The 27744-nt window shown below is 39.3% G+C and overlaps 1 protein-coding gene across 12 annotated transcripts in view; it reads left to right on the forward strand.

Annotated features, from left to right (window-relative positions):
- ARHGAP28 (Rho GTPase activating protein 28) overlaps positions 1–27744 on the forward strand; it is a 229771-nt gene that overhangs the window by 168702 nt on the left and 33325 nt on the right. For all 12 annotated transcript variants that reach the window (XR_009251060.1, XM_058692670.1, XM_058692663.1 and 9 more), the window contains 6 exons: positions 9646–9730; positions 11611–11753; positions 14318–14483; positions 14585–14676; positions 16996–17073; positions 23213–23375. Coding sequence is in view for 11 of the 12 variants with exons in the window: in XM_058692670.1 (XP_058548653.1) it covers positions 9646–9730; positions 11611–11753; positions 14318–14483; positions 14585–14676; positions 16996–17073; positions 23213–23375 (727 nt within the window). In the remaining variant the exon portion in view is untranslated. The remainder of the gene's footprint in view (positions 1–9645; positions 9731–11610; positions 11754–14317; positions 14484–14584; positions 14677–16995; positions 17074–23212; positions 23376–27744) is intronic.

The raw sequence follows: 27744 nt of genomic DNA on the forward strand, positions 1-27744 counted from the left end.
CACAAACTCCGACAACTACTAAAATGAGGAGTTACCTACAATAGACCTTTCAGAGTTGTGCTGTGCGCCTGTGACTGGGGACTCCTGCCTAAAGCTTTGCACAGGATCCTATATATTCTCTTAGCTGGTGATGCTACCATGTGCCCAGGGTACCATTCCTAAGCGTTAGCGTCAACTCTACCTACATGCTTCCCTCTACATGCTCATCTCTGAGACCTATGGATTTTGCCTTATAAAGAATATTTCTAGGGGTGCGTGGGTGGCTCAGTCAGTTAAACGTCAGACTTCAGCTCAGGTCATGATCTCGCGGTTCATGAGTTCGAGCCCCGCATAGGGCTCTGTGCTGACAGCTCAGAGCCTGGAGCCTGCTTCGAATTCTGTGTCTCCCTCTCTCTCTGCCCCTCCCCTACTTGTGCTCTGTCTCTCTCAAAAATAAATAAAAATTAAAAAAAAAAAAAAAGAATATGTCTACATTCTGGAATATTCTGCATTCCAGAATATTCTACATTCTAGAATATTTCTACTCCCCTCTTTTCCTGTAACTACTTACTTAGTACAGAAGCTCATCATCTTACTGTATTACTGAGATAGCCTCCTAAGTGATCTGTCCCTGACTTTAGCTTATACCCCTCAAATTCATCCTTCCCACAGCTGAAAGTCATTGATCTATAAAAATGCAAGGCATTGAGGAGGGCACTTGTTGGGATGAGCACTGGGTGTTGTACGTAAGTGATGAATCATGGGAATCTACCCCCAAAACCAAGAGCACACTAAATACACCGTATGTTAGCCAACTTGACAATAAATTATATTTAAAAATAAATAAATAAAAAGTAAAATAAATAATGAATGAATGGATAGATAGATAGATAGATAGATAGATACAAATAAGTGTGAGCCTTGTTTAACACCTACTGAGGTTCCCCCACGTCTTCTAGTTAACATAAACACTCCTGACCCACCTTACTCGTCTCTCTCTCTAGCTGACTTTACTGCCCCAGGCATTTTATAAAAGCCAACACAGGACTGCATGTGGTTCCATGCACACACCAAGTAGCACTTGAAGCAGAATGGTTACATAATTGAGTTGCTGAGGGGGAGGATTTTGGGTAGGCCTTATTTTCTAGGTTTTCATTAATCCATTCATTCATTCACCAAATCCTTGTTAGGCACATATTGTCTGCAAATAGGATACTTGAAAGCTTGAGAGTATAAGAGAAAGACAGTGGTCTTGTGTAGCAGTTATAGATAGTGTTTCCTGGAGTAAGTTAATCATTCAGATTTTCTAAAAGGAAAGAAAAAAAAAACTAAATCTTTTTTTTTCTGAAAACTGATTGAATGCTAATTATGATATAAATAAAAGTGTCAGCAGTATTGAGAGTCAAAAAAATCTGATTTGTATCAGTCTCCAGTGTGACTTACTTTGGATGGTTTGTTACTCAGATATCTTTATTTAGAAATGTTGAACAAATTGGCTAGTTGCTAGAGAGATGAGAACTTAACCCTTACTGCACCTATACTGAAAATCGGTCTAGAACTTCTTACCACCAGGGAAATACATTTTGACCTCTCCGCTTCTTGATTATAAGGAGGCATTGGCACCCCAGGTTGGTTCTGCAGTTTCTTCTAGATAGTAAGATTTCTAGTAATTCCGTGAAGTGGTAGCAAGGGCTTCAGGGGTCCTGGCCATGACTTCTGTAAAGTATATCTTGCTTGGCAGGGTGAATTCCCAAGGACATTTCATTGTCATCTTCAAGACTTCAGAGGGCCCCAACAACTTGCCCTTGGAGTTTACGTTGTGAAATGGTATAAAGTAGATAACCTAACTTTGTCTTTTCCAAAAAGATAACCTTGGCTTGATCAATTTTTTTTCAATCTTTAATCTTTTATGTACATTAGAAATGCTATTTTATGATCATTGAAACCTCTGTATGTATGGGGTCTATCTTAATTACTATAACTCTGTGGTTTGTTTTTGATGTCTGTTGGGGTGTGTTCACCCTTGTTGTTCTGGATCAAAATTTTCTTTCTTCTCAGGAATTTTTACTTCCAAATGAGCTTAGGATGACTCTATAACCAGCCATTAAATAAATCTTGTTAGGACTTCACTAAGAATTTTATTGAATTTAAAGATTAATGTTGGGGAGAAAATTCACATTTTAAAAGACTGACTCTTCCCACTGAGAAATAGTAATTGTCTTTCCACTTATTTATGTTTTCTGTTCTTCAATAAAAGTTCATAATATTCTTTCTTATACATTTTTTATTGATTAATTACTTAGGAACTTAATAGTTTTCATTGATATTTTAATGGTAGATTTTTTTATGATACCTTCTAGTTTGTTTTTGCGGCACTGTAAGGGAAGTAAATTTTTGGATTTCTCACGAAAGTATATATTTTTTTTTCAACGTTTTTTTTTTTTTTTTTTTTTTTTTGGGACAGAGAGAGACAGAGCATGAACGGGGGAGGGGCAGAGAGAGAGGGAGACACAGAATCGGAAACAGGCTCCAGGCTCCGAGCCATCAGCCCAGAGCCTGACGCGGGGCTCGAACTCACAGACCGCTAGATCGTGACCTGGCTGAAGTCGGACGCTTAACCGACTGCGCCACCCAGGCGCCCCACGAAAGTATATTTTATAGCTTCCTTTCCGAAAATTCTTCTTACTTCTAAGAACTTTTCATCTGATTTTATAATTTATAGATATCATCTGAAATAGTGAAAGTTTTCTTTACTCAATCTTTAAAATAGTCGTTTTTTAAAAAAATTTTTAATGTTTATTTTTATTTTTAAGAGAGAGCGAACGAGGAAGAGGCAGAGAGATGGGGAGACAGGATTTGAAGCAGGCTCTGTGCTGAGAGTGGAGAGCCTGATGTGGGGCTCAGACTCACAAATGATGAGATCATGACCTGAGCCGAAGTCAGAAGAGAGGCTTAACCGACTGAGCCACCCAGGCATCCCTAGTCATTTTATTTCTTTTCCATGTTTAATTGGACCGATCACAATCACTGATTATATTGAATAATAATTATGGGGATCTTTTAATAAGTTCTTGATTTTCTCATGAATTCTTTTAAGTTTCATTGTTAAGTAGAATATTATTTGTTCTAAGTTTCTGAGACTTCTAGTTGTTTTTATTAGAAATGGAGGTTGAATTATATAAAATAATTGTTCATCATCTATTAAAATGAATATATTTTTCATCTTTAAGCAATTACTTAAGGAAATTCTATTGATGTCTTTCTAATATTGAACTATAATTTTGTTGATAAAAATGAACCCTACTTATTGTGTTACATTATTCTTTTATTACAATGCAGAATATATCATTTACTACTATTTTAGCATTAAAAACATTTTTTTAATGTTTATTCGCTTTTGAGAGAGAGATAGAACGTTAGCAGAGGAGAGGTACAGGAAGACACAGAATACGAAGCAGGCTCCAGCACAGAGCCTGACGTGGGGTTCAAACTCGTGGACCGTGAGATCATGACCTGAGCCAAAGTCAGATGCTGAACCAACTGAGCCACCCAGGCACCCCGATTTTAGCCTTTTTAACTACTGTTCTAATAAATGGGATTAGCTTATATATATATAATTTCTTTTCATTGTTACAGAGTTATAGTGACCTTGGTATGAAAGTGTTAAGAAGCTTGGTTGTTTTTTTTTTTTTTTTCAGTATTTTGGAGCCATATATTAAATTTTGGTGTAAATATATAATCTATAAAAGCTATTATATATAAGTTTGTATTGCAATTTGTTTATGAAACCTCCAAGGTCTGGCATCAATGTAGATATAGTGCTTTACTTTTTCAATGGATATGGTTTTAAAGTTATATTCCAACTGGTATGAGTTTTGGTAATGTATGTTTGTTCTAGCAAAATATCCAATTTATTTATCATTTTAATATATGTAGATGTTTGAGTGTGTGTACACACATGTATACAAATATATACACATATTTATTTAGGCATATACTTTCTAAATTTTCTGCGAGGTAGCTATTTGCCCTTTTTTTATTTCTAATATTTATGTCTTTTATCCCAATTAGAATGTAAATTGTTGTCTGTATCAGCAATATTTTTTAAGAAATCACTTCCTTTAATGGAGGAAGCCTACTTTTTCTTTTCTAATTATTTTTTATATATTTATTTACATCCAAGTTAGTTAACATACAGTGTAATAATGGTTTTAGGAGTAGAATTTAGTGATTCTTCACTTACATGTAACACCCAGTGCTCATCCCAACAAGTGCCCTCTTTAATGCACATTACCCCTTTAGCCTATTCCTCCCCACCCAACTCCCCTCCAGCAGCCCTCAGTTTTTTCTCTGTATTTAAGAGTCTCTTAGGGTTTGCCTCCCTCTCTGTTTTTATCTTATTTTTCTTTCCCTTCCCCTGTATTCATCTGTTTTGTTTCTTAAATTCCACAAATGAGTGAAATCAATGGTATTTCTTTTCCTCTGACTGATTTTGCATAGCATAATACATTCTAGATTCATCCACATTGTTGCAAATGGCAAAAATTCATTCTTTTTAATCACTGAGTAATATTCCATTGCATGTATATACCACATCTTCTTTATCCATTCATTCGTTGATGGACATTTGGGCTTCTTCCATAATTTGGCTATTGTGGATATCATTGCTATAAGCATTGGGGTACGTGTGCCCTTTGTTTATTTTTTAATTTTTTAAATATTTTATTCATTTTTGAGAGAGAAAGACATAGAGTACAAGTGGGGGTGGGACAGGGAGAGAGAGGGAGACACAGAATCTAAAGCAGGCTCCAGGCTCTGAGCTGTCAGCACAGAGCTTGAGGTGGGGCTTGAACCCACCAACTGTGAGATCATGACCTGAGCCAAAGTCAGATGCTTAACTGACTGAGCCACCCCGGCTCCCTTGAATGTGCCCCTTTGAATCAGCATTTTTGTATCCTTTGGATAAATACCTAGCAGTGCAGTTGCGGTCATGGGGTAGCTCTGTTCTCAAAAAAAGGAATCTCCATAGTTATTTCCAGAATGGCTGCACCAGTTTGCATTCCCACCAGCAGTGCAAAGGTGTTCCCCTTTTCTCACATCCTCACCAACATCTGTTGTTTCCTGAGCTGTTAATTTTACCCATTCTGACAGGTGTGAGGTTGTATTTCATTGTGGTTTGGTTTATATTTCCCTAATAATGGGTGACGTTGAGCATCTTTTCATGTGTCTATTAGCCATCTGGATATCTTCTTTGGAAAAGTGTCTGTTCTTGTCTTTTGCCCATTTCTTCACTGGATTTTTTGGTTTTTGGGTGTTGAGTTTGATAAGTTCTTTATAGATTTTTTATACTAACCCTTTATGTGATGAGTCGTTTGCCAATAATCTTCTCTCATTCTGTCAGGTGCCTTTTAGTTTTGTTGATTGTTTCCTTCTCTGTGCATCTTCTTATCTTGATGATAGTTCATTTTTGCTTTTGTTTCCCCTACCTTTGGAGATATGTCTAATAAGAATTTTCTGTGGTCAAGGTCAAAGAGGTTGTTGCCTGTTTTCTCCTCTAGGGTTTCATTGGCTTCCTGTCTTACATTTAGGTCTTTCATCCATTTTAAGTTTATTTTTGTATATGGTGTAAGAAAGTGGTCCAGGTTCATTCTTCTGCATGTTGCTGTCCAGTTTTCCCAACACTATGTGCTAAAAAGACTGTCTTTTTTATTGAAGCCTACTTTTTCTGTTGTGTTAATTTATTTAATCTTTATTTTTTCATTCATTCTTGGTCTTGTATAATTTTTTCTAGTCTCTTGGATTATAAACACTTATTTTTGATCTTTCTTATTTGCATTTAAGGCCAAGAATTAATCTCTGAATAATATTTTAGCTTTTATCATGGATTTTTGGAATTTATTGTTCTTATTGTCTAACATTTAGCTTATAATTTCACATGTGATTTAATTTTTAACCTAAGATATCATTGGAATGCCTTTAAATTCGCATTTGGATAGATTTTATAATTATTATATGTTTTATTTTAAAATTGATTGCATATTTGTCAGTGAATGTGACTTATTTATCTCTAGGGTACTGAGTATTTACCCAAAGAAAAAAAAATAATTCAAAAAGATATACGCACCCCTCTGTTTGCAGAATTATTTACAATAGCTGAGATATGGAGCCAACCCAAGTGTTCATTAATAGCTGAATGGATAAAGAAGATGCAGCATATATGTATACAATGGAATGTTACTCTGCCATAAAGAAGAATGAGATCTTGCCATTTGCAACAACATGGGTGGGCCTATAGGATATAATGCTAAGTGAAATAAGTCAGACAGAGAAAGACAGATACCATATGATTTCAGTCATCTGTGGAATTTTAGAAACAAAACAAATGAACAAAATAAAAAAAGAGAGACAAAAAACCAGACTCTTAAGTACAGAAAACAAACTGGGGTTGCAGAGGGGAGGTGCAGGGGGATGAGTGAAATAGATAAAGGGGATGGAGAGTACACTTAACTTCGACAAGGACTGAGAAATGTATACAAGTATTGAATCGTTATATTGGACACCTGAAACTAATATAACACTGTATGTTAATTACACTTCAATCTCAAAAAAAAAAAGTGTAGTTCTGGAGAATTTAGTAAGATGTAGATTTATCAGTTCTGATCTCAGGTGCAGAAGAGGAAGAAGGGGAACCTTATTACCTGTATTGATTCAAGGCAACTTGTATACATAGAGTTATAACACACACACTCAAGCCTTGAGAAAAAAGGAAACAGCCAGTCTGGAAGGTCAGAAACAGCTCCTGTAAGTAATGAACATGGAAAATTTTTGGTATGGTGTTTCTGTAATGTGAAGGAAATATCATACAAAGTCTAGTTTTCTCCAGCGGTAGTGCCAACCTTTCACAGGTTGGAATTGAAAAATCATTATCCCCCATAAATTATACTCTCCAATCCCAGTGCCGCATGATTTGGACAGCAGAGCAAGCTTCACTGGCTGGAAAATGTTGCTTTTCCTTACCATTGAAGCCCAGCCTCTTGTGGTCAGGCACATAGGGAAATGGTAGGATCTGTTATGGACAAGCAGAGGAAGTGTGTTTTAAATAGGAATGGCATTAACATTTGAAATATATTAAAATAACTAGTAAAAATTTAAAAATGATGCTAGTGTTAGTGTGTTTAATGGGTGAATGGATGTTTTAAAACTATAAATACAGAGCACCTAGCCTTTTCAGTCAACCTATTTCAAAACTCAAGGTCCATTCACTGGCAGATTTATCTTCCTTTTTCATTCTTAACATCTCATTCACCCGCTTTAACACGGGGAATTGTGTTAAATGTTCTTTTGTTTGTTCTGTTCTGTTTTGGTTTAACCCTTATGAGAGTCTCAGCTCCTCTGCCTGGCTTTCTGAGCCTTCCATAATTGGAGTTGACTGTCTTGACTAATTTATTTTTATAATACCTTGCCTCAACTCCTTGTAAACCAGTCTCTCCTGGTTGGTAGCTGAAATGTTTCAGGTATTTCCATACCTGAACTTTCTAACTTTATTTCGGGTCTGAATGTCTGTGCCAGCCTCCTCTGGCTCTGTAAGTCCTCTCCATCAAGCTTTGAATTCCAGTTCCAGTTTACCCACCTCTGGGTGAAACCCTTCCAGGCTGCACCTCTTCCTTATCCATTACCCTCCAGTAAACACACAGTTGTGTTGTAGAAGAAATTAGCTCTTAACAGCGGGTTGACCGTTTTTCAATAATGTTCCATAAATGTTACTCTCTACTCCTCGTTATGAATAGCTCAAGAGCAGGGATCACAGTTTAAACTTCTGCCTCCCCCAAGATAGTTTCAGAATAGTTTACATTACAAAGGGCATGCATGCCTTCAGTCCAGTAGGTTGGCTATAGGCCAAGTAAACCAACTCAGCAGGTGGACACTTCTCCACTTCACAGATTAAGAAATTGGCATCTAGTAGGGTCTAAACGTCCCAAACCATCAGTTTCAGACTGTAAATAAATGCCTCTCCATTTTCAAGACTTGTCTACCATAGGTGAGTCATTTAAAAGTTTGAGAAAGCATTTCTTTTTTGGAAAACTCCAGAAGACCACTGAAAAGTGGTCCATATCATTTTAAGGATTTTAGTGTACAGATTGGTTTTTAGAGCCACCAGAAATCTGATTGGCAGTAAATTGTGTGGCTTTAGACCTTTTTATGTCTTTTCATTCTCCTACCAGTTCCAGTAATTGGGCATCCATGTTTTAATAATTGGCCATGTCTTTACATGATTTTTACACAATTACAAGTGTGTAATCTCCTTTGAAATAAAATAGGAAAAAGAACACACAAGGCTCAAAAATTGAGACTTTCCTTGTGTAATTTGTAGCACATGATAAAGGATCTTTCACGAAGCAGGTGTTCAGTAATTGCTAAATAAATTTGAGAATAAAAGAAATAACATCAGGCTCTGTGGAAAAAATGAACAGACTTTATACTGAAAAGATTGCTGATTGAATAGCAGATTTTCATCGTCACACACATTCATAGATAATAACTCCCACATTCAAATCTATATTGGCAGAAATGATAGATTTGTGTATAATTTTTTTTTACGAGTACCCTTCCATACTTGAGCAATTGACTTGTTTTACAAAGATACTCAACTTCTGACAATATTGCAGGGGAGGGCAATGCTTTGGCAGGATCTCAGTGAAGAAACTAGCAAATTAGAAGCTGGACTAGAAGAGCATACTTAGGCTTTTGGTAGTTATTATCACTCTTTATTTTGTCATGAAGGAATTAATATGTTAATCATCAACAGTAGCCAACCCCCATATGGTGCTCAGTGTGTATCAGATATTATTTGATATAATTTATACAGGACAAGTCATGTGAAATTCATAATAACTCTTTGAATATTCTACCAACAGAGAACGCAAGTGACTTGCTCAAGGTCGCACAACAAGTGGGGGAGCCTGGATTAGAATTCCAGCAGTGTGGCCCTAGGGTCCTTTCCATTAGCCATGTAGCTACGTCATCACCTGGAATTCTTTTTTTAAGTTTATTTATTTATTTTGAGAGAGAGAGAGAGAGAGAGAGAGAGAGAGAGAGAGAGAGAGAGAGAATGCATACAAGTGGGGAAGGGGCAGAGAGAGAGAAGGGGAGAGAGAGAATCCCAGGCAGGCTCCACACTGCCATGCTGTCAGTGTGGAGCGGAGCCCTATGCAGGGCTCGAACTTATGAACTGTAAGATCATGACCTAAGCCTAATTCAGATGCTTAACTGACTGAGCTGTCTAGGTGCCCCCATCACCTGGAATTTAAGCCTAAAATGTGTGGCAACTGCACCAAAAATAACAAATACTGTAATTGTCAAACTGTGTGACATCAAGCATTGTAATTTCTACATCTTAGGAAGGGTATGAACAGCAAATTCTCCAGAGCTAAGAAGACACAGTTATTCTGACCTTGACACAGTTCTCCTTTGAGAAGCCTGTGTGAGCTGTATGGCTCTGGATTGAACAAAGGAGCAGAAAATCAGGTGCAGGCCCTGTATGGAATCAAGAATTGCTTGGTGTGAAAAGAACTTTTGTAAACTGCAGAACATAAATCAGATTGACATGTGAGGCAGCCCGTCCTTATATGATATAATGTCTTGTGTTCATCTTCCCTTGTTTCACAGTCTATACTTGAGACCATTCCAGCTCTACCAGTTCATTCCAATGGATCTCCAGACCCTGGACAGTCAGTTCAGAATGCAGTGAGTGGTGAGCAACACCTCCTTCTCTATTGAACTTAAGCTGTGTCTTCTTGCTTTTGTTCTGGCACTCAGCACGGTTACCAGTAACGTTGTCAAGGCAGAGTGTGTGTTTTTCTTCCCATTTTGATTCTGTCACTCTAGCGCTCACTCCCTGCCAGCTCCAAACACCCCATTCTGTCACACCAGACAAAATTAATTGAGCCAAATTGGAAGCAGAATCTTTTTCTCCTTCACCACCATCACATCATTTAGAAAGTACTCACTTGGGTAGTGTCTTTGATTCGAGGTCTCTTTCACAAGTAATCTGGATCTGCTTAATAGTTACAAGTGGTCCAGGAAGTAGGACACTTCCAGAAATCTCTACTTATGCTCAAGTGTAAGCAGCACCAGAGAAGCTTATAACATACGAGGTTACAGGCTTAGCTTTTAACTGGGCCTCTTCCACTTGAGCATTGGGCATGCTCCAGGGGCTCAGTATGGAATCCGAAATCCTCCTTATAGGAAGTAGGCTCCTTCAAGACCCTACTCTGGTGAGTCCTTGAACCTTTCCCTAAATATGTGCCTCTTCTTATGTACAACAGAGCTTCATACTTCCAGCATTAACTTCTAAATTCAAATGAGTTGGGGTGATGAAAATGTTCTGATGTTTGTTATTCAGTTCAAATTACACCTCTAAGAGATAAAAGTCTACCGGGGGTGGTTTGTTGGTTTGGAGCACTGTAATCACCACCCTCCAAAAAAAATCTATGTATAGAGCTATAAGAAGTTAGAGTATTATTTAACAGTTCATGTTCTTCCACTTTAATTGCAAGCCTCTGTATGAGGAGTGAACATCAAAACTCCCCCTTTGCCATTTCCTAAGTTTTACTGCATCTGTTTATTGTATTTTTAATCAAAAATACTAATACTAATCAGTATTTCAGTTCAGAACTTTACAAACTGTTGATTTGCAAATTTTCCCATTTAGGTTTTAATATAAGATTCTTTAGATCTTCTATTATTTCTTTTCATTGTTCCTTTTGTTCTATTTGGTTGTCCTTTGGTCACTGTCTGTAGAAGAGGGTAGAAAAGATGAGTTCTCTTTTTTGTAATCAAATTGGTCTTTCATTGCATATGAACAATTTTTCCAAGCAATGAAAAAAAAAAAATGGCAAGCCAAAATCTTAGTCAGAAATTAGAGTTTAGGGTTACTCAGATGATTTCTGGATTCACTTGTTTTTGGTCAAGGAATCTATTGTCTTACATTCCAAACTACCTCAAGGAAAATATTTATGTGGGACATTATACCCATTGGGCTGTTTCTTAATAAACAGCACACAAGATCAGGTAACCAAATCAAATCCTAAGAATTTGGATTAATTTACCAGAACAAACCTAGCAGTGAAGTCCAAATTTAATTTGAACACATCTTAGGAGACAAAAATCCCATAGTTTGGGAAAAACAATAAGAGAAATGAATTTAGGCAGGAAGTGTAGTAGGGTCTCTGCCCTTCCTCCTTCTGCCTTAAGCTTCTGCTTCCCCAGTAGCGGCAACATTGGGTTTAGGTGGACTTAACTGTAATATCATGGTAACATAGATGTACCTCATTTGTGGGCTTTCCTCTAGTAATCCTCTAGTGCCTTTCATGAGATGTAAAAAGTAAGATTAAAAACATCAGATGAAATAGAAAGTTTGTTTGGATAATGATTATAGAAATTCATTCATATGGAAATCTGGTGACCCCACATTATCCTTTAACTGAAATCCTCTGAGTGAGTCTGATGCTTTCTTGGATGTAAACATTCTGACATGCCTATAAGTTAACTTATAAATATTTTGTACTTACTTTACAGGAAATGATTGTAATTGATTAAGTGACTTATAAAATATTATGCATCTTTTTTTAGATGATGTTTATCTGGAAAAGAACATTCCACCAGAAACTGAAGAGCTGTCCTTCGAAGTATCTTATTCAGAAATGGTTACAGAGATTCCAAAAAGAAACAAATTTAAGAAGTCCGAATTTAAGAAAGAGGACTTCGCCTTGACTGTATGTAAAGCCTTTCATGATTATTCCAGTAACTTCCTGTAACTTTTCCATGGGACAAACTAGTATTTAAAACAAAACAAAACAAAACAAAACCCACATCTGTGTGTAGAGGAAAGGTTAGGCATCGGTGTTGCATAACACCAGGGCACCATTTATTGTGCAGTGCACAGCCTGCCTAACAGGACTGGGTTGAGGAAGAGTTGTGAGGGTATACGCTTGAATACTGTTTTATAGAAGAAATAGGATTTCCCGGCTTGTGTGCTTTCATGCACTTTATATCCTTACTTTGCTTATAGGTTAGTGCATATTCTAACTGTATACCTAGTTGTGCCTCTAGAAGCCACATATCAGAAGGGGGTACTGCAAAGTCACAGTCATTACAATAAGAAGTGAGCACCTAATGGGACAGGTACTAAAAATTCATCAAATATAGACTCAAGAGTTTATATTATTATTATGGAATAGGCAGGTAGAGCTATAGACTTCATTATCCTGAAAGCCTCAGTATGTATGTATATATATCTCCAGGATATTCTATCTTAAAAGCCCACTATAAGAAATATGTTACATTGATCTATTGGCTACTCGATAAATGCGTTTGTGAAGCATTCATGATGTAGAGCCCTGAATATTCTATGCTGATCAGAGCTGGAGGCATGATGAGCAGGGCTCAGGCAGTTTCATGGCTAAAGGAATGGGTCATATAAAAACTGGCAGAGTCTTTGCCTAGGTAGCCTAGACCGTTCCCAGACAACCTCCCCATGATGGAGGGGAGCAGGAGGGCAGAGCAAGAACTGTAAGACTCACTGAGTGCCTTCTACCAGCTTGATGCTGCATTAGTATCCTCTTGTAATCACCCTGTGACTGCTCCCATTTTACAGCTGAGAAAACTGAGGCCCATGGGGTCCTGGGTGGCCCATGGGATGATTAAGTGTCTGACTTCAGCTCTGGTCATGATCTCACAGTCCATGAGTTCAAGCCCTGTGTCGAGCTCTGTGCTGACAGCTCAGAGCCTGGAGCCTGCTTCAGATTCTGTGTCTCCCTCTCTCTGCCCCTCCCCCGCTCACACTGTCTCTCAAAAATGAAAAAAACATTAAAAAAGAAAAAAAGAAAACTGAGGCCCAAAGAAGTTAAGAAATATATCCAAAGCCCGTCAACAAATAGGAGGTAGAAACAGGATTTAAACCTCCATGTGTCAAACTCCAAAGCCCCTCCTGGTCCCTAAGCAGTTTCCATGTTGGTAGGGCATAAGAGTATTCTGGGGCAAAAAGGAAATCCAGTGGGACTCTGCTTTCAGGGGCATCCCTCCCAATCTTTAGGGAGAGTCATCCAAGAGAGGATGCTGGTCCCCAGTTCCCTCATCCAGGCTGTCTGGTGCCTTCTGAGATTTGGGTCATCTGGGGTGCAGGTCAGTCTCTGATGAAGAACTTTGCGTGGGATTTAGCAAGTGGTAGTTACTCCATGAATAATTGCAGTTCTTGTCTCTGTTGTTGTTGCTGTATGTTACCGTTATGTGGGGCCTTGGTCTCAGAAAGAAGGTAAAACAGCTCAGCTTTTATAGGACAAGGTTGCCCCAAACCACATTCTGCATTTTATTGTTTTAATTTTAAACTACTTAAGGTTCCACAGAACAGTTGTTGACTGAGTGAACGAATGAATGAATGAGTGGCTGGTTTAAAAACCTCAAGAAACCTCTAATTGAGGGAGCCCCTATGGAGAACGTACAAAGATTTGTAATTGAAAGAACTAGGATTTTTCTACTTTAGCATTTGTTTCAATAGCAGGTTTTTTGAGAACAAAGCATACTTGTGGTTATTATAGGAGAACAATCTCTCCTTTAAAAGGTCTTACTTGTTAGTCTTCACAAGTATTTTTGGATTGTCAAAGACTTTTTGTTTTCATTTCGCTGTATTTTGTTTCCTATTGTGGAAATAGAGAATATAGCAATATCATTGTCTCAAAACTTATAGGAGGATTATTTGGCACTTTCTATGTACTTTCCCTTTTTAGGAATATTTGGAGTCCTCTCCATTTGATTTTCAAGGTAGAGTAACTGCTGTCTCAGCAGGCATGTGCAGTGAGATTCAGTGGGGAGATTCGTTCGTCTTTTAGAGTTTGTAGAAGAAAACAGGTTGTATCTGATGAAAGGACTGATGGTCCCCCACCCCCAAAAAGATACATCAAAAGCTCTTCTGGGAGCATTTAGCTGTTGTGCCTTATATTCCTGGGTCACATGTGCCCGTGGTAGGTACATTCCACATGGTGCCTGGGACATCAGTTGACAACAGAGGATGTCTCTTCGAAGAAACAAGTTTTCACGGTTGTGATGATGATGTTGTAGTACACTTCAGTCCACTGTTTTGTTCCTAATGTAGCACAAGAGCGTTCTGCAAATGTTCTAAAAACCATTCATAATCTTTCTATGACACAGTTTGCTTCTCACAGCTTTCTTACAAGTAGCATGTTTTGCTATACAGATTTAGGATGCCCAGGTGGCATTTAAATGAAGGGATGATACTTTTCCTTCACCATAAAAAAATAAATATCCTCCATATGTATTGTAGAAATTTATTGTCCAGAAAACCAGATTCGGTCTAACTGAAGCAGGAGACCTGTCTTCTGAAGATATGAAGAAGATCCGCCATCTGTCTCTGATTGAACTGACTGCCTTTTTTGATGCCTTTGGAATCCAACTGAAAAGAAACAAAACTGAGAGAGTAAAAGGACGAGGTAGTTAAGACAGGTTTCTTCTGATTTTAACTCTTTGGCACACTGGAATGAGCACTTTTCTGATTCTTTTTTCTTTCTTTCTTGCCCATTTTACAATGAAGACACTGGGATTTTTGGAGTTCCGCTCACAGTCCTGTTGGACAATGACCGAAAGAAGGATCCTGGGGTGAAGGTTCCCCTGGTGTTGCAAAAAGTGAGTGGAATGTAAATGAATGGGAAAATGATAGAGCCTCATGCTGGCAGCTTGGTGTCTGGAAACCTGCTGATGAGTTTTCTCACTAAAGACACTAAAGACACTAAAGGCTTAAGAGAAGCCTCAGGCCCTTGGTGATTTTCAGCTTTGCTTATTCATCCCCATAACATCCCCACAGCACTGGGGCCACTTTGCCTTGCTGTGAACTTGTGGAGCCTGTGACACTGTCTGACCTTAAAGCATCAGGTGATGGACACAGATACTCTGTACATGGCTTCCTTCTGTTACGTTTTCTCCAGTAGTTTCTAAAGGTTACTTGTCTGTGTTATATGTTAGTATTTGATTATTCTCTCTAGAATATAAGGTGACCATTAATTATCAGCTATTACATTGACTAATTATACAAGTATTTGCTGAGCTATCTCACAGGATGGCTGTTTTTAAATATGTATGTGTAATCATTTAAATGAATTCACCAAACAAAGCTTAATAAACTAAAAATCAGCTTTTCTGGTGGTTTTTCAGGTATCACTAGGGAGATAGGGTATATTTAGACAAAGAAGAAGTTTGGTGGAAGGGAGTTTTGAAAAATGGTATTATCTGAACTGTCATCTGACAATATCTCTGAGACCATGATTGCTCAATACCTGATTTAAGTCATGTGTTTTATAGCCAACAATTTACTTGGGTTTACCCAAGTGTGCATTTATTCAACAGTGACATCCAGTGGCACATTTAAAATTCCAAGCCCTAAACACAAATCTTGTTGCATTTTAAATTGAGTTTTTAAGTAATATAGGAAAATAATTGACTGAAGAAGCATAACACTTATCTTATTCACCATAACAATGCTATGTCCCTTTATTGCGTTCTCTCTGAACTTTGTTGCCATTGCCTCAGATTGAGCTACTCCTGACATCAGGTGGTTGATTGATTGATTGATTGCTGCTGATGAAGACGGGGGATGATGATGAGAGAGAGCTAAAGGGTGCTGGTGATATGCCAGTGTGCACGGGGGCATCTGTAGGGCACCTCTCCTGCGTGGGTACCATCCATATCCTAGCGTGGGGAGTCAGCAGCGAGCAGCCAGAGGGGACTGTGTTTTCTACTGCTGAGGCCACCAAGGCACAGAAGGATAAACTACCTTGCCCTTGAACACACAGCCAGCAAGGAGGAAGGGTCAGAGGGAGCACAGCGTACACCCACAGCCGAAGTCCATGGTGACACTTAAGATTTTCTTTCCTTCCTCGAAATAGAGTTATGACTTCTGTCCTCTGTGTAAAGGACAGAGTTTGAAAACAATACGTAAAAAATCTAAGACTGAGAAGATCAACACATGAATTTATATTATTGTGTAGATGCAAAAACCTAGCACAGAACTTAGCAAATGGAAGTTGCACAATAAATGCTAGTTCAACTCAATCTGGATTTATACCATGTTAGCAACTCAATAAATGTTAGCTATTACTCCCCCTGTGGTCAGGAGTTCCTCATTGAAGACAGCTAGAGGTATTATTCGTCTACTCCTATGGGAGAGTCTTTTTTTTATGGACATATTTCTTTGGCCTAAATATCCATTTCTCTCCATACCCTACAAGAACTACCTTAGTTCCAGGCACCATTATTTCTTGAAGGGAAAATACCAGAGACTCTGGGTCCTCCTGTGTTGTGTGAATAGGGGCAAGTCCTTTACCCTTTCCATGCCTCAGTCTCCTCAGCAGTTGGATGGGGGTATGGTTAGCACCTGCCTTATAGGATCAGTGTGAGGATTACATGAGTTAATAGATGCAAAGTTCTGAGAATGGGGTATCTGACACAGTAAGTGCACCATAAACATTAGGTATTATTATTACTATAACAGCATCATCATCATCATCGCCATGGGAACTCATGAGAGGTATAAACCTTTACAGTTTCTACCTCCTTGGTCATATTTCTAGGATTCCTGTAGTCTCTCAGCTAAACTGGTTGCATCTGATAATAGCAAATTTAGAATCTTTCCTATTGGTCCATCTGCAGAAAGAGATAGAGTAGTCAGATCTTAAAGTGGGTAAGTGGACACCTACTTTAGTGGTCAAGAGCCATTACTTTTGAAGGTGGTCTTGGGAAAGCCCCAGGAGGTTCTCAGTCTCCACTTCATTTGTAAATTGGAGGCTACTGTTGATTTCAGAGGCAGTTGTAAACATTGAACAAAACATTCAAGTACCAGTCACATATATATGCATGGTAATTTATTGATTGTTGTCACCATCATTATTATTTCAGATGTTTATAGTTATATGGAGGTATTTATTTTTATAACATATCATTGCTTTCTAGTTTTTTGAGAAAGTTGAGGAATCAGGCCTGGAATCTGAAGGAATTTTTCGACTTTCTGGATGTACCGCCAAAGTCAAGGTACTGAACGTTTTCTCTCTTTCTATTTGGAGATCTAAGCCAGCTAGACCTGGTTCACACAGGCCCCAGGTTGCAAGTCCTCTGTTGTTGTTGTAGCTGTGTCGTTGTTGATAGGACCACTTGATCCTCGTGTTCCTGGATACCTATGATTAAATGTTTTATATCCTTTTAAATTAAAACAACAACACTAAAAAACCAACAACAGCGAAACAACATACCAATTCACCATCAAAAACTGCCGCTTATCTTTCTTTAGTTTGGAAAAGTTGAAATGTCCCAGCATTGTTTTCTGGGTTAAACATTTTAGTTGGCTGTGTTCCTCTCAGTCATGGAATTCACCAACCCAGTGTTACGTGAGCCCTGTTGCCATTATCAGTTGCTTTGAACTGAGAAACGTTCTTTGGCTTTCCTTTTAATGAATGTCCTTATAAGAATATGTAGGAATGGTGGTCACCACCGGAATAGTCACTCAGCCCAGTTCCATTTAAGGTGATGTTAATTTCTCCATATGAAACCACCCAGGTAACATGATTCCTTTTGCTTTGCTTTATTGCTTCTCTATAGTGGCAAACTGTACGGTACCATAATGGAAAGAAGCACTGAAAAGCTTTTCTTATAAATTTCCAGTAAGACCTTCCACTTAGTCTCTGGTGGTGGGGGTGCATCACAGGAAGGAGCCTCACTCTTCTCAGATCACTCCCTGGCTGGTTGACATGAGAACCTGAGCAGTTTTAAACAGTCCGTCCTTGAGTAAAAAAGTCTCAGGATGAGGGAAAAATTAACTTGGTTGCAGTGTGTAGAGGTGGAAGAGCATCTCTGCATTACTTCATTTTGGTACATGGTTTGGGGAATCCTATTTGTATCAGAAGTCTCAGAGTTTTTATTTAGAGGTGTGATGAGCTATTTTTGTCAGTTGAAACTGAAAGTAAATAAGCTGAGTCAGGAGTAGAAGAGGGTTCTCTGGGCATAGAGTTGCTGCAGGACTGGGAAGGCAGTGCCTCAGACCAGATGCAAGGCTGATGCTGTCCTTCCCTGTTGCCCCACCTGGCAGAGGGGCCAGATGCCAGCTTCCGCACCGCACTCGGCCACTGCTGGGCTTCCGTGAAGAAGGGGATGAGGCAGAAGAGCTGGTGTTAACTGTGGGGGGAGTCGGTTGGCTGGGAGTCACCTGCATTATTTTGTGCAGGTAATTCGTTTTGCAAAGGAGATCTGAGCAGTGCACCACGCTTTGCCAGTGGCAGAAGGGATCAGGGCATTTTGGAGAGTTGTAACCTCCCTGGGAATGGGGATTGCTAAGTGCTGGCACAAGGTCATTTGAAAGGCAAGAAAAATCCTAATGACTCCTCAAGATTTATTCTTTCTTTGTTTTTATGTTTATTTATTTTGAGAGAGAGAGAGAGAGAGAGACAGAGCACAAGCAGGGGAGGGGCACACAGAGATAGAGAGAGAAAGAGAGAGAGTCCCAAGCAGGATCTGTGCTGTCAGTGCAGAGCCCGACAAGGGGCTCAATCTTGCAAACTGGGAGATCACGACCCGAGCTGAAATCAAGAGCCAGATTCTTAACCAACTGAGCCACCCAGGTACCCCATGGTTTATTATTCCTAAATTGAGTCTGCTTTTTGTCTCAGGTTCTGATGGGTATGGTTGTTATATGTACCCTGAATCAGAGAATGAAAGTTGTCGTATCTGTTGGGTCAGAGAACCCAAGGGAAGTCAGGGAAACAAATTTCCTAGACACAATTAGAATTCATTCCCCTAAACTTCACTCCATAATTGGGAAACTGCATTTGCACATTCTTCCTGGCCTCTGTGTGTGTGTGTAAAACATAATGGAAATGATTTAAAATTCTTTTTTCAAAATAATCAAAAGGAGTCAACCTTACACAACATCTGTTGTGTGCACGAAGTTTAACACCATAGCACAAGTTTCTTTTCTTTAGCTAATCTTTGACTGAAAAATGCTTGCCAGAGGCTAATAATCCCTTCAAGAGTGTTCTTATAGGCACATGCATTCCTGAACCACATTTAGGGAAAAGTCCCTTTTCTCCCCTAATCGGGTTTATGTAGTTTCAGCCTATTTCTTCCATCTCTTATTAGTCTGAAAATGTAACCCAGATGTTTTCATGGTTTGAGCTCCAGGAAAACCAATGTGAAAGAAATCTGGGCCAGCGAACAGAAACAGGGGACTATCGCAGTTAGAAAGACATTGTAACTTGATATATTAAAGGGGTCTTTATTTCTCTCCTTTGTTCAAACTTTAAACTACTTTTGTAAGTTCATCTGTTAGACTAGTTTTTCTAGGAATGCGCTTCGGGAAAGACAGTTAAAAAACCCTCCATTATAATTATCCTCGAATTGTGCCAAATGGATGATGCTAACACTAATGTATCGTTATGAACAATCCAGCCCAGGTTTGTGCTTTCAGGGCCTGGTGAGACGAACAGGGACACAGCCCTGGGGGGCAGCTGCTAGCTTTGACCGCACAGGGAACACAGCAGTGGAGCCCATTTCTGTATTTGAGGCCTCAGATCATTTGGAACCAATTTAATGCTTTGGTGTTTCCAATGATTTTCTTTTCCAAAAATGACAGAAATTTGAGCCAAACTCTAGGGAATACATTTTATGGAAGAAGGCAGACTGTTTGACATGCGAGGTTCTCTTTTTTTGTGACTAGCTGCTCTCAGTGTTTCATAATTATGTTACTTGGTCTGCTAGTTTCCCTTCCTGATCTGGTTTTTGAAGCTGAAGGTGGGTCATTTACATTTTCATAAAACAGCCTCTGAAATGGAAGCAGGCTGTATATTTGCTCAGAGCAGATTTAAGGACGTGGCATCTGACCCTTGCCTAGTTTTCTCATTAACACTGGACAGAAAACATGACTTCTTTAAACTTTAAATGCTTCCTGTCTTTGGCAAACTAAATCCAACGCCTGGTTTATATGGCTTCATGTTTAGGACCGCCGTGGAAATGTTAGCTCTGCCCCTATGTCCCTCAGTTTGCTTTAGTCAGAAGGAAGAGAGGACATTCTTTCTCTCAGTTTTGTTTTATACTAGCCATCCAGACAAGATGAAGAGATACTATGACCCAAATAACTGCATATGCATGGGCTTCCCATAGAAATAATACTAAAGGTTATTACAGACCAAGAGGAGGGGGGAGTTATGAACAGCCAGCATTTATTGAGTGCTTACTGTGTGGCGGGCCCTCTCCCCTGAGCTTTACGTTGTATGATCTGATTTAATCTGTGAAGTCATTTCAATATCCCTATTACACAGAAATGTGGGGCACAGGCCTTAGAATTAGTCAGTTGTAGAACTGGGATGAAAACCTAAAGAGTCTGGTCATAGAGCCTGTTCTTGGTTCTGGAGCCATGTTGCCTCTAAAGCCGCAGGGAACAGCTGACAGGTTAGAATGGTAGTCACGTTACGTTTCAGACAGCTTCCTACAGCAGAGGGACGTGGGAGATGAATTTGAATTATTCTGTTCACGCTGGTGCTTCCTGTCTCCTTGAAATCTGTTTCCCCTTTGCTTTGTGTGGCAGTGGCACCAGGCAATGGATGGAAGTCATTTGCTGCTTTCCCTGGCCTTCTTGTTAACACCACCTCCCTCTACCCATGACGCAGGCTCGCAATCAGAGTCATCTTGGACTGTTAAGTCTCCTCTGAATAACCCATCACTGATTCTTGAGAATTTTCTCTCTCAGGCATTTCTTCAGTGCCACCTCTCCTTTCTGTCTTCTGGCTGCTTATCCAGGTTAGTCCCCCATTTTCCAGAAATGGTGCCATGGCCCAGTAGTTAGTCTCCTTGCTTCTAGTCCATTCCCCAGTCAGCACCAAGCTCTATTCTCCTCCAAATCACTTTCCCATCTGGTTGTCAGAAAAGATCAATCTCACCTTGTTGTTCTCTTGCTCGGACATGTTCCTTGTTGCCTCATGGCCCATGGAATAAAGTTCAGTCCCCTGAGGGTCAGCTCTGGATTGCCCCCCAGCCTCAACTCTCTCTCTTTCCTCCTTGCCCGTGATGCTTCAGCAACACTGAACTAATTGGAGTTCCCCAAACACAGTGGGTCTCCTTGCATGTGAACCACCACTAGAGTGCTTTCTGCTGTCTTGGAGTATCCTTCTGTTTCTTCCTCCCCTGACAAGCTCCTCAGACTCGAGAGCTGGCCTGAGAAGAGTTAGATTCTCCTCTTTCATGGCTGCAGTGCATCTAGTATGTGCTCTGAGTTACATCATGAACTCACAAGACAGTCCCATTCACTGGACCACAACATGGTCAAAGGCAGAGAATGGATCTCATGCATCCTCCTCTTACCAGAGCCCAGTCTATTCTCTACTTCTTTTATTCTAGGAAAGCCTTTATATGTATGCTTCAGTGCTTTACAGAGTGTATTTATCAGCAAAACATTGCTTTATTTGCTCTATTATTCCTATTAGATTGAGAGCTTCTCAAAGACAAGAAAAAAAAATCTCCTTTTGCTGTCATTAGTAAGGGCTAGAGGGTGGCTTGGAATCATGTCTGTCTCTGTAAGGAATGTGTCCTGCCAGAGTGTCCCCAGTGTTGCAGGCTCGGGGAATGATGAGAGCATTAGTGTCTGGACTGGTTAATGTGCAGCAACTTGGTTGGGAAAGGTCGGATGCGCAGACTGACTCTGACTGTGTGTGACTCAAAGCACTCAGTAAATAAAGCAGAGGCCTCAAAGAAACTGAGGGTTTTCAAAATTCTCTCTTTGGAGTAGTGTCAGTTGGGGAACTGACCACAACTACCTAGTATTAATAGGCAAACTCTGTATGTAGTTCAAGGGGGTTAGTAGGATATGAGTTTGGCTTTGAAAAAGAATCGTGGGGGCGCCTGGGTGGCGCAGTCGGTTAAGTGTCCGACTTCAGCCAGGTCACGATCTCGCGGTCCGTGAGTTCGAGCCCCGCGTCAGGCTCTGGGCTGATGGCTCGGAGCCTGGAGCCTGTTTCCGATTCTGTGTCTCCCTCTCTCTCTGCCCCTCCCCCGTTCATGCTCTGTCTCTCTCTGTCCCAAAAATAAATAAAAAACGTTGAAAAAGAATCGTGGAGAATGGTGGCACTGATAATCAAATGAATCATAAGAAAAATGTATAACCCAGCTAAAACTTAGGGAGGCTTAGTAATTTTTTTAAAGTACTTACACAGTGTTCCAAACCTTATGAAGGACTGGGCAAGCATGCAAACATGTGGAAGACATGGCTTAAAACTTCACTGTAACTGCTCCAGGATGATGTCATTGATTTGCATGTTGCAGTGAGGTCAGAGTTCCTTTATTGGGATATTTTTTGTTCTGCATGAGAACTAGTTGAGAGGCATACATTCTTGTTCTAATTTAGAAGTAGATGACAAGGGTGGCAGAAAGAAGAGATTATGACAAAAAAAAGGGTAGTGAAGTCTTTGTCAAATCAGTACATTTATCCTGTGGGGATAGGTGATATTCTGCCAAAACCACAGAAATAAAAAACTTGAGAGAGAGAGAGAGTGAGAGACTGTGCATGCACACATGTGTGCATGGGGGAGGGACAGAGAGGGAGAGAGAGAATCCCAAGCAGGCCCTATACTGTCAGCACAGAGCCCGACATGGGGTTCTGTCTCACAAACCATGAGATCATGACCTGAGCTGAAATCAAGAGCCAGATGCTTCATCGACTGAGCCACCCAAGGGCCCCAAGATTAACCTTATTCTTTTCTTTTTTTTAAATGTTTATTTATTTCTGGGAGAGAGGGAGCGAGCAAATGGAGGAAGGGGAGAGAGAGAGACACACACAGAATTCAAAGCAGACTTCAGGCTCTGAGCTGTTAGCACAGAGCCTGACGCAGGGCTCAAAACCACAAACCATGAGATCATGACCTGAGCCAAAGTTGGGTGCTTAACCGACTAAGCCACCCAGGCGCCCCATATTAACATTATTCTTAAAAGGTTTTAGAAGAATTCATTCAGAAATAGCTATTTCAGTTCATTAATTATGTTGAAAAAGTAAGGCTTTGGAGATGTTGGCTTTTCAACCTGTTTACAAAAATAATTTGTGTAATGACAGTTTTTATAAGGGAAAAAGGGGGTCAGGTGGTAAAAAAAAAAAAAAACAACGCCTTGAATGTTGACTGTTTTTCTTGATTTTCAGCAATACCGTGAAGAACTGGATGCCAAGTTTAATTCTGATAAATTTAAATGGGACAGAATGTGCCATAGAGAAGCTGCAGTAATGTTGAAAGCATTTTTCAGAGAACTACCCACCTCTCTCTTCCCCGTGGAATATATACCTGCCTTCATCACTCTAATGGAAAGTAGGTAGAAGAAGTTAAGTGTGAATGGACTAACATATCAGGTCAATAAAGTGCCACAGAGCAGAAGAAAAATGCATAATCACATGTGGTCGTAAATGTACAGATTTGCTATTTCCTGGAAGTGCTTAGTGAAGTATTGAGTTCGATGGTAGACAATCATCTCTTTTCATATTTATATATTAAGTTTGGTAGATAAAAGTTAGAGGGTTTTGTAATTGTTAAAAGAGAAGATTGTTGAAAGTCAGGCTCTTGAGATTTGAATTCGTGCTCAGCCATCTGTTAGCCGTGTAATCAACCTTTCTCAGCTTCATTGCTGTACCTACAAATTACGTATAATAATTGCTTGTCAGGGTTGATATGGTTATTGAATGAAGACATCTAGAATTGTGCCTCATGTGTAATAGTCCTTCCAAATATAGAAGGTCTCTCCCTTCTTAAAACTGAAGTCCTGGGTTTGATGATGTGTAACACACAATATAGGCTACACAGAAGATGTTTTGTCTCTGAAAATTACAATATCACTATAGTGTTTTTGAAAATTACAGTCCCCTAGATTAGGCCTTAAGTGAGGAACTTGGATAAAAGCACGGAAACTGGAAAGTGTGTGTTGTATTTGGCAGTGAGGGAATAATTTGGCATGGTTTCAGCCTCAGGGTTGACTATTGTAGAGATGTGACAAAAGAGAGATTTAGGAAAGTAGAATGGGGCTACATGATGGGGGCTTTGCCTGCTAACCTGAGGAACTCGGGGGTCACAAGCCTAACTGTGTACAAGCCTTAAATAAATGGCAATTCCACATGGACAGAAAACACCAGGGACAAACAGAAAGGACACACCCCATATAAAGAGGTTGGCCACTGCTCAACTCTAGATAATGGTTACCATGCGGGAGTGAGAGCCAAAATCCACACTTTAATGGGGAAACTGTTAATTTGAAAATATCAGCCACAGATTCAAATGTGAAAACACTGTGTGAGCCTAACAAATGATACCTATATCTGCCAGTTTACAGCTTTCTGCAGGTTTACCAGAACTATAAAATCCTTAAAACCACCAGAAAGAAAATAATGGCCAGGTTCTAAGTTTTATGACAAAACTTGTCCTAAATATTAATAGGTTCTAAGTCTGTAAAAATTTTAACTAAACCAGATTCATAATATAATCCTTTGGGTCTTCATAGAAGAGAATATGATAGGCAAGGCAGGTTTTTTTCTTAAGCTTTAATTCACATGCCATCTGTGACCAGTATCTCTTTTCTTCGTATGAGGTAGTGTTTTGTTTTATGAGAGAAACTCTCAAAGAAACAGAGAAGAGCTAGTTAGCTTCATTCTTTTTGTGTTTCAGATACTGTGTTTTGTCAGTTCTAGAGTTTCTAGTTGGTACTTTTTAAAAACTGAATTATAGTTAATACACAGTGTTGTATTAGTTTCAGGTATACAGTGTAATTATTCAATAATTCCATACATTTTTCAGCACTCATCATGATAAGTGTACTCTTAATCCCCTTTATATTTTTCATCCCTTTCCTGCCCACCCCCCTCTGGCAACCACCAGTTTATTTTCTGTATTTAAGAGTCTGGTTTTTTGTTTGTCTCTCTTTTTCTGTGTTCATTTGTTTAGTTTCTTAAATTGCACATGAGTAAAATTATGTGACCCTTTTTTTCTCTGACTTATTTCACTTAGTATTATATCCTGTAGATCCATCCATGTTGTTGCAAATGGCAAGATTTTGTTTTTTTATGGCTGAATAATATTCCGTTGTATGTATATATGTATATACATACACACATGGTATATGTTGAATGTGTATATACACATACATGCACATATCACATCTTCTTTATTTTATTTTTCACACCACATCTTCTTTATCCATTCATCTATCAGTGGATGCTGGGGTTGCTTCCCTGTCTTGGCTGTTGTAAATAATGCTGCAATAAACATAGGGGTGCATATATCTTTTCGAATTAGTGTTTTTGTTTTTATTAGTTGAATACTGGAATTATTGGATCATATGGTATTTACCTTTTCAATTTTTTTAGGACCATTCATGCTGTTTTCCACAGTGCCTGTACCAGTTTGCATTCCCACCAATAGTGCACGAGGGTCCCTTTTCCTCCACATCCTTGCTAACACTTGTAATTTCTTGTGTTTTTTATTTTAGTCATTCTGACAGGTGTAGGGTGATATCGCATTGTGGTTTTGATCTTCCATTTCCCTGATGATTACTGATGTTGAGCATCTTTTCATGTGTCTGTTGGCCATTTTTATGTCTGTATGTCTTCTTAGGGAAATGTCTATTCAGGTTCTCTGCCCATTTTTTAAATCAGATTATTTGGGGTTTTGGGGGGTTGGGTTATATAAGTTCTTTATATATTTTGAATACTAACCCCTTATCATATATACCATTTGTAAATATCTTCTCCCATTCAGTTGGTTGCCTTTTTGTTTTGTTGATGATTTTCTTCACTATGCAGAAGTATTTTATTTTGGTGTGGTCCCAATAGTTTAATATTGCTCTTGTTTCCCTTGCCTGTGGAGATAGATCTAGAAAAGTGTTTCTATGGCTGATATTAAGAGATTACTTCCTATGCTTTCTTCTAGAATTTTTATGGATTCAGGTCTCACATTTAGGTCTTTAATCCATTTTGAGTTCATTTTTGTGTATAGTATAAGGCAGGGGTCTAGTTTCATTCTTTTTATGTGACTGTCCAGTTATCCCAGCACCATTTGTTGAAGAGATTATCTTTTCCTCATTGTATATTTTTGCCTCTTTTGTCATATTCTTGCCTCCTTTTTAAGTATTTTCTTTCTTTTTTTTTAATGTTTATTTTTGAAGGAGAGAGATACAGATAGTGAGTAAAGAAGGGGCGGAGAGAGAAGGAAACACAGAATCCAAAGCAGGTTCCAGGCTCTGAGCTGTCAGCACAGAGCCCACCTCAGGGCTTGAACCCACGAACTGTGAGATCATGACCTGAGCCGAAGTCAGACACTCAACCGATTGAGCCACCCAGGTGCCCCTAAGTATTTTCTATTTATTTGCTGAGATGGCCTATCTTTTTATTCATTATCAGAATACTTTCCTTCACATCACTGAACATAGTTATGGTAGATGCTTCGGAATCCTTGTCTGCTAATCCCCACAGATATGGGTCATCTCAAGGTTGGTCTCTGTTGATTGTCTTTTCCCTTGAGAATGCACCACTCTTGCATGTCAAGTAAATTTAAACTGTATCCTGAACAGTGTAAATATTGTGTTTTGGAGACTCTGTGTTCTGTAATTTCCCCAAAGAGTGAGGTTTGGAGTTCTCTTATGGTTTTTGTCATTTGTTTGTTTGTTTGTATTTAAGCCAACCATTTATTTCGACCCAAATTGAACTCAAATTGCCAGTGGTCTTTTGGAAGCAGCTCAACCATCAGTCTAGTTATTTAATCCTTACCTGTGCTACTCCATACATTCTTGGTTTAGGTCAGCCAGGACTTTATGCCAGAATCAGGGCCTTTGCCCATAATTTCCCAGTGGTTGTAGGCATCTTGAATCCTGTCTTTTAGCTGTTGAGGACAGAAAGACTGGAGTTTTCTTTTGGAGCTTTAGCTACCTCATGCAATACTGACTATAGCTTGACCTCAGACTAAAAGCTAGAGAAGTGGGAAACTCTCCCTGTGCCATTCTCTAATTCCAGGTGTCCAGTCTTCTAAATCTGCCTGCTTTTATTAATTCTCCACTGCCTTAGGGAGTTGTTTTTTGCATTTTGTCCAGCGTTTATAGTTCCCTTCAGGAGGATTGGTCAGGAAGGAGCTTACTCAGCCATACAGAAGCAAGAGTTCCTCCCTTCAGTTTATAAGCCCCCCAAAATAGGATTTTTTGCATAGTTTGCTCTCCTGGAAAATGGGCTGCAGAAGTATTATCTTTACTTTAATCTGTCGTGTATATACTAAATAATTTCGTTAAAACAAAGTGGTGCCACAGAGGATTTTATTGTGTTTGTGGCTTCTTGGTATTATAAAATTATGCCAGATCTGGTCAGAGAATCCTATTAAGAAAGGTATACAAATACACTAGTTTCTGTAGCATCGTTGTTCCCCATCTGACCGCAGCCAGTACACCTCATTGAAGGGAGAAAATCTGGAAAATATCCTGAAAAGGTTCACAGAGGAGTCCACGTTTCTTTGTATGACTTTGAAAGTGAAAAATACTATGTTGCAGTGATTGATTTGATAGCAGCCGACCCCGCAGGAAGCCCAGAGTTCTGGACTCCTACCAGCAGGGAAAATGGCCTTTTTGCTACCTTAGTGTAAGCTCTAGTTATAACGAGATTTTCTGAAGGAAGAAATTGTGGATACGTGTGTTTAAGCTGCCATTCTTTAT

The sequence above is a fragment of the Neofelis nebulosa genome, chromosome 11, assembly GCF_028018385.1.
Source record: "Neofelis nebulosa isolate mNeoNeb1 chromosome 11, mNeoNeb1.pri, whole genome shotgun sequence".
NCBI classification, from domain to species: domain Eukaryota; kingdom Metazoa; phylum Chordata; class Mammalia; order Carnivora; family Felidae; genus Neofelis; species Neofelis nebulosa.